Raw genomic sequence first — 7,186 nt, 5'->3', positions numbered from 1 at the left:
ATGAGTGCTACGTAGAAAGATATATACATGAGTGCAGGTGGTGATCGGTGCCAAACATGAAATGATGCAGTGACACAGCGTAGGGTCATGTGTTAGTGGCGGGGACAGTCATGTGGTTATTGTTCATGTGTCCAACAGCAGAGGGGAAGAAACTGTTCTTATGGCGAGATGTTGCTAATTGGACAATTTCTAGATGGTGTTGCGTGGTGGATCTGTATCTGATGCCACTGAGGTCACAATTCATCACTTTTGACAAGATCTCCAACACCCCTGGGTGAAATGCAGCTCCAAACCATGACGGAGCCTCCACTGTGTTTTACAAATAACTGTAGACACTCACTGTCGTGCCTCTCTCCTGACGACCTTCCTGCATATTGATGAGAATCTGAACCAAAAATGTCATATTTGAATTCATCACTCCATCAGATCTGCTGCCACTGATTTTCAGTCCAGTTCTTGTGTAATTTGGCATGCTTCAGCCTTTTCTCCCTGCTTCCCTTCCTTAAGAACAGCTTCTTGACAGCCACCCTTCCACTGAGACCATTTCTGGTGAGGCTTCAGTGAACACTAAATGGATCACCTGGGCCAGATCCATCTCTCGGGTCCAGTATCAGGTCTTTGTGGATTTTTCTTCATATGTCTTGAGGACATTACTTTCAGATACCGTCTATCTGTTGTATCTGTGCGTCGCTGTTACGCAAAGAAATGAAACGACAGCGCACTCCTGTGGTCACGTGTCAAACTGCAGCTCGCCGACTTTGACCCGGAAGCTCTTTTCACTGACCCGTGTGTTTTTCCTGCCTCACACGTGGGGTTTTCAGCACTGAGCAACATGGCAGCGTGCAGTGTAGAGGAGTTGTTGGCTAAAGCTGAGGCGCAAGAGGCGGAAACGCTGAAAAGCATATCAGTCCAGAAAGAGCTGGACTTGGAGTTTGACATCGGGAACCTGCTGGCGTGTGACAAAAACCGCATCGAGCCTCGCGACCTCCGGGAGAAGAGCAAAGAGGACTTTCTGCGCGCTCTCGCTCGCGACAACACGCAGCTTCTCGTCAACGAAATATGGAAACAGCCCACGGAGAGGGTCGAGGAGGCGATAGTGGCCAAACTGCCGGAGCCGTCGACCCGGCTGCCCAGAGAGAAGCTACCACCGAAACCCAGACCTCCAACAAAATGGGAGCAGTTCGCCAAGCTGAAAGGCATAAAGAAGAAGAAGAAGACCAACCTGGTGTGGGATGAAACCGCAAAGGAGTGGAAGAGGCGCTGGGGCTACAAGAGGGCCGGCGATGACACCAAAGAGTGGCTGATCGAGGTGCCCGAGAGCGCAGACCCGAATGAGGACCAGTTCGCCAAACGCGTCAAAGCCAAGAAGGAGAGGGTGGCCAAAAACGAGCTCAACAGGCTGAAAAACATCGCCAGATCGCAGAAAGTCAAGATCCCTGCTGTAACCCTGACCCCCAAAGCCAGCCAGTCCAAAGACGAGCTGGCCAGAGCCGAGAGTGTGGCCAAAACCTCCACAGCATCCTTGGGGAGGTTTCAGGACCGCCTGCCCAAGGAGAACCCAGCAAAGAAGGGCAAGAAGAGGAAATTCGAGCCCCTCATTGGCAACTTTTCTAATGAAAAGCAGAAGCAGCTGGAGCTCCTGAAAGTTATGGACACTAAGAAGCCCAAGTTGGACATCACCAAAGCTGTGAATAAACAGATGAGGCAGGAGGACAGAGAGGAGGCTGCTGCAAAACACAAGAAGGCAGCAGGGAAGAAGGGACGTAAAGGCGGCAGCATGGGTGGAAAGGCCAGAGGAAAAGGTGGGAAAGGAAAAGCAGCTGGAGGGGGAGGAGGGAAGAGAAGAGGCAAACCTGGGAAGCGCTGAGGACTCTGGTGTCTTCCTGTGTGTGGTTGTGTGTGTGCCTGCCTTGGCATGAAAGTGTTGGACATTCATGATGCAATATGAACAGAACGTGGTTTACCTGTGGCCCACGGGTGGGATGCTCCCTCCATCTATGTAAACTATGTTTACTGTACATTTTGACTGCAGCATCCATGATGATTCTTTTCGATGTATGTGTAATATTCATGAAAGAATTTCACAAATATACTTTAATATTACAGCGAGTAGAACACGAGTGACTTGTTTTTCTGTCTTTAATTATTGCAGAAGTGATTTTTTAGTTCTGTGTGAGTAAATTGATGCTTCAAGTCTGAAACGGTTAAGTTAAGTATCGTAAAGCGTTTTAGATCCTTGATAAATGAGACATATTTGAAAATAGGTTGTTTTTAAGGCTATTTTTGTTACCCTTTACATATTACTTTGTAAACTACATATATACATTCAAAATATTTGACTTCTAATTTTTAATTTCATTACGTTTTCATATGATTTACATAGTTTTAACAGAAGTTTAATGTAGTTTATGTAACTTTGGGGAAATACTTTAATAGTACTAATAAAACCAGAGTGTTTGTGCAAAACAAATTGGGATTATAAGCATTATTTGATATTTAAAAAATAAATTTCTTTAAATTGGGCTCAGGGACCCACATTTATCTGTAGCCAGGAGGTCAAGAGATAATTTCCTATAAATCATAAAGGTTTGCTGCTGAATGATTAAAAAAGTGTTATTCAAATGAAGCTTTTCACGTGATTGTGGCTAATCATGTCAAACTAATTAGCGCGCTCTCTGCATCAACTCGTTCCTTTGGAAGCTTCTTGCTCCAATTGAAAAAAGAACAAAAATGTGCCACCCATAAGTCAAAAATTCAGGTTATCAACTTGGTAACTTAAAAAAACTTGGAAGTTATTAACTTTAAATTTTGAGATATGGATGACAGAAAAAGCTGTTTTTTCATTGGCAGAAACAAGCTTCCATATGTTCCCACTGCTGCTTAGCTTTGTTTATTAGCCAATTAGACTGTATGGACAAAAGTCCATCTGGCATCTGTCTTTACAAACATTTTTGAAAGAGTGGGTCGTTCCCTGAATTTAACCGTGGATCTGTAGTGGGAATGCAATGAGTTCATTTAACGTGAAAGTGTTTAGGAACCACAGGAACTCTGTGTGAAGTTAAGGTCGCTGAGGTGCTCTGCTGACTCAATAACAGCAGACCTCCAACCTTCGTCTGGCATTAACATCTGCAGACATTCATGATGCAATATGAACAGAACGTGGTTTACCTGTGGCCCACGGGTGGGATGCTCCCTCCATCTATGTAAACTATGTTTACTGTACATTTTGACTGCAGCATCCATGATGATTCTTTTTACAGCTGCTGCAGCTTTGCGCATGTAGTGTAAGTATTACAAGAGTGTTTATATCTACAGCATATTTTTATACACTTATCCACAAACTAATTCTGATTTATTAGAATTAGTTTGTGGAACATTTCACCAACGCAGCAGCAAAGTAGTACAGCAATATGCATGTTCATCATTATTTCAATTTATTGTAAAAACTGTGGAGTTAATAGGTGAATTTTCTGCTTCTGGATATGAACATATATGCATGTCAGAATATGAGACTGCATAAAAAGCCATGCAGTAGCTAAGAAAAACTCAGCCAGGGTTGGTAATGTGCAACAATACCTCTTATGGTGTATTTAATCATTTGTTTGTGTGTATTTAGTAATATAAGGTGTATTTTCTGAAAGAATATGGGGGAAAAATTGGTGCCGCACATTCTTGCTAGTTAAAAATGTGGCCTACAATGGCCCAGTGCTCCCAGGGATATTTAATGGAAACGTTCAAACAGGTTTTTTTATACATACTTGTTAACTAATTTACATGGTCTTGGGAAATAGCTTCAAAGCTTCCCATTCATATTAAATGAGGCTGGTTAACTGCAGCAACAAGCTCCAGCCAGTAAATGCATGTCTGCATCAGATCAGATGTATCATTCATGTAACAGCAGAGAGGTTTTTATGCTCAGAATATATTTTTTTAAGCTGCCGCAGATTGTCTTTACAGGCTCTGAGCTGTTCAGTGTTCATCAGTTTTCTTCTTCCGAGAAGCATCAGATCGGATTTCTTAGCAGCTTAGCGGTGTTTTTTTTGGTTATGTAAGGGCTTCGGTTTGGCCTTGATGTCTAGACTGGAGCCATTGTTCTGAATTAGGAGCAGTGTATAGTGTAACAAATAGCTCACAACGCCAGAATCTGCAACTTAAGTACATTTAAACACAACACAAAGCAAACTGTGAGTGGGATTTTTCTCTCATCCAGTTGAGCATGTCTTGCTTTTGTGGTGGTATTGAGGTGTGTATTTCCACGGTCTTCACCCTTTTGAAAGAGATTGGTCTTGGAGCCAGAGTGGTTGCAGTCTAGTCAGACATTTTCCTGGACTGCTAAGGCCTCAGATAATGAGATTTATTAGTCTCCTGCATTTAGAGGTGTTTCCACTTTCAGGCGGCACACAAACGCACCTCTTGCTCTGTTCACCTAGATAATCCATGATCCTCTGACAACCTTATTTCCTGTTGACACTGATTGTAATTATTTGTGAAAATTGACCGCGTAATTTCTGTTTGGATTGTCTAGAAGAACAAAAAGTCAAATCCTTCTGCGTGTGCTGTATCCTCACTTTGTCGCCAAGGCTGCGGGGTGCTCTGTCCAGCTCCAGCTGAGTCATCTCTCATCTTAGTGACGGATGCCTTTTTATCACTAATGCAAGCTCGCAGCCAAGCGCCTTCGCACCAGAGCTGGAGAGGGGAGGCGGTGGTGGGGTTTCAATCACCATCTGTTGAGCGGTCGGGCACTCTGTCCCCAGCCCTATCATCTTTGTCCCTGCTCACCCAGGCCACAGGAAAGTGGGGCACAGCCAATAATCAATCAAGCACTCCTGATGAGGTGAAATTATGAATTCTCATTCACATCTGAGCAAGCAGTAGCCTCTAAACTTCTTTTGCATGTGGCCAGATGGTCAAAGAACAATAGACATTGGCAGCAAGATGGAGTGGTCAAGCATGATATATGAGAAAGATGCCGCCTCTTATTCCAAAATAAAAAGCATTGGTGTCAGGTGATAAGAAAATTCTAACAATCATACATTTTCTGACATAAACTAAGATTTTACTTGTCCCTGGTCACGTGTATGTGTGTCTCTGTGTGTGTGTGTCCAGCTCCAGTCTGTGCTGCAGTGGATTAGTCAGCTGCATTTATTTAAGGTATTGCAGTGAGAGCTCAGTAGTCCCGGACAGTGTGAGAGCGTCCGATCTTCAAGATGCAGCGCATCTACATGCACAGCAATGAACACTTTGAGGTTTTCACCACTGTCCTTGCTCCACAAGGTGAGTGGAATCATATCTGCAGGGAAGTGTGGCTTAGCAGGACATTATTTATGTGGTTAGCAAGAGCAAGCCCAGTGCCAGCTGACCGATAAATGCCTTGTTTTCCCTCCTTCTGGACAGTGTACATAAAGATTTAGCTGCACAGATGTGCATTAATGTCGAGGTCTTCTTATGGACATTTGCATATTAATGAAAAATGTTGAAAATAACCCTTTTTTGCTGATTCATTTCTGCTCTCGATGATAAACAGGGAGGTATCGATACAGAGCAGAAGCTGAAAAGGCAAGTTCACTTTTTTCTTAATTTTCATCAACAGAAATCTGCATATTTAACTGCACTGATATGAAAATGAGAACTCAATTCACAGGTTTATGTATGCTTATATATTTCAAAGACTAATGGATATGAATGTGACATTGCATCAGTTTAATCAGTTTCCTGCAAAACTACGCATTTAGTTTTCCACTTTCTCTCACATAATATTCAGGTGTAACATAATGAAGGGTAAACCCTGATTAAGAGTTACCATTACACTAAATAACAACTAATCCAAGTCTTCACACGTAATCCTTTCCATTCACCGACTCTGATCTGCGGGCTGTAAAAAAAAGGAGCTGGACGCTGATCATGAACAAGTTCTGCCCTAACATAAATGTAGCATTGAATTTTAATCTTGCAATATTGAATATTCAAATTAGAGTTAAAAATTATTGTAATTCTCCTTTTGTCCATTAGATGGTAGTGGTGCACAGGTACAGGCCCCACTGGCCTGACGAGCTGGAGCTGTCTCCAGGTGACGTCACCCTGGTGCTGTCCAAACACGAGGAAGGGAGGTGGTTTGGGCAGCTGCAGAATGGGCAGCGAGGTTATTTCCCCGCCTCATGTGTGATGGAGCTGCGCCAGGTTGGTTGGCTTCTTGAATGTGCTCAGTAATGCAGAGAAAGTGGACAGAACTGTTGCTGCTGCAGCTTACAGATGACAGATTATATTATCCTCTCTGCTCTGCTTGTCACATCATGTATGTTTTAAATAAGCCAGAACCAAATGTGTGCCTACATAAACATATTACAGTCATGACAGAATTTAGAAACGCCTATGAGAGCTGTTTCCTTAAGTCAGTCTTGAATTGTTGCACATTTAATAAGGGATATTTATAAAGGGTAATTCATAAATTTCAGACTTAAATGCATAATATTTGCACTGGTTTTGGTGGGAGCTCATATTGTGCAGTGATTGACCAGAAGCAAAGAGATTTCTCACAATTTTACCTTCTCTAATTTAGCAGTTAAACACTGACAAACACAGCAGGTGTTAAGAAGTATAACATGCTCCTCACTAACAGTTAATAACTATAAACTATTCTCTCACCATTCTCTGAAAAAAGTTTAAAAAATTTCCTGTATTATCAAAATTTTGATAATGTCAGTTTGATTTATGTTATTTGCTATAACAAAAAGACATGATCAAAAATTACTTCTATGTTTTTGAACAACACAAATTAAAAAAAAAATCAAAAACAACAAGAAGAAAAGTGTTTTAAATAACTCTATTTTATAATTACTGTCTATTTACTATTAAATAATTAATAAAAGGTGGAATTAAAAACATCATGTTTCCACTCTCAGGCAAATCTGCCTCCCAAAGGCCTTCGGAGGAGTTTATCTGTGAGGACTACACCCGGTGACAGTGAACGCGGCAGATATGGGAAGTAGGTGTAAACACACACATCAATAATTTCATGCTTCCCTCTTATCAAGTATATGCACACACACACACACACACAGACACACAATCATGCACATACACCCAGCATTCGGCAGATGTTCCCCACATCCCCCATCTCCAAATCCCACCCCACTGCTCTCCGCCCAGCACCCCTGAACAGGTGGCCCCTCTCTTCCCTCATTAGTTG

The 7,186-nt window shown here is 42.3% G+C and overlaps 2 protein-coding genes across 2 annotated transcripts in view; both read left to right on the top strand.

Moving 5' to 3' along the window:
* The first annotated feature begins 746 nt into the window (after positions 1 to 746).
* Positions 747 to 2,120, top strand: rrs1 (ribosome biogenesis regulator 1 homolog). The gene has a single exon (XM_005722604.2). The coding sequence runs from the start codon at positions 833 to 835 to the stop codon at positions 1,865 to 1,867; it is 1,035 nt and encodes a 344-aa protein (XP_005722661.1). The 5' UTR covers positions 747 to 832; the 3' UTR covers positions 1,868 to 2,120.
* Positions 2,121 to 5,108: 2,988 nt separating this feature from the next.
* Positions 5,109 to 7,186, top strand: part of LOC102202820 (SH3 domain-containing kinase-binding protein 1-like) — a 3,422-nt gene continuing 1,344 nt past the window's right edge. Inside the window, exons 1-4 of the mRNA XM_005722603.1 lie at positions 5,109 to 5,274; positions 5,525 to 5,556; positions 6,010 to 6,177; positions 6,900 to 6,982. Coding sequence (XP_005722660.1) covers positions 5,208 to 5,274; positions 5,525 to 5,556; positions 6,010 to 6,177; positions 6,900 to 6,982 — 350 coding nt within the window. The 5' untranslated portion in view covers positions 5,109 to 5,207. The remainder of the gene's footprint in view (positions 5,275 to 5,524; positions 5,557 to 6,009; positions 6,178 to 6,899; positions 6,983 to 7,186) is intronic.

This window comes from Pundamilia nyererei, unplaced genomic scaffold (genome assembly GCF_000239375.1).
Source record: "Pundamilia nyererei isolate P.nyererei 1_Seehausen unplaced genomic scaffold, PunNye1.0 scaffold00007, whole genome shotgun sequence".
Taxonomy (NCBI): Eukaryota; Metazoa; Chordata; class Actinopteri; order Cichliformes; family Cichlidae; genus Pundamilia; species Pundamilia nyererei.
The sequence above is the reverse complement of the archived record's forward strand: the minus strand, read 5'-3'. Positions and strand labels throughout refer to the sequence as shown.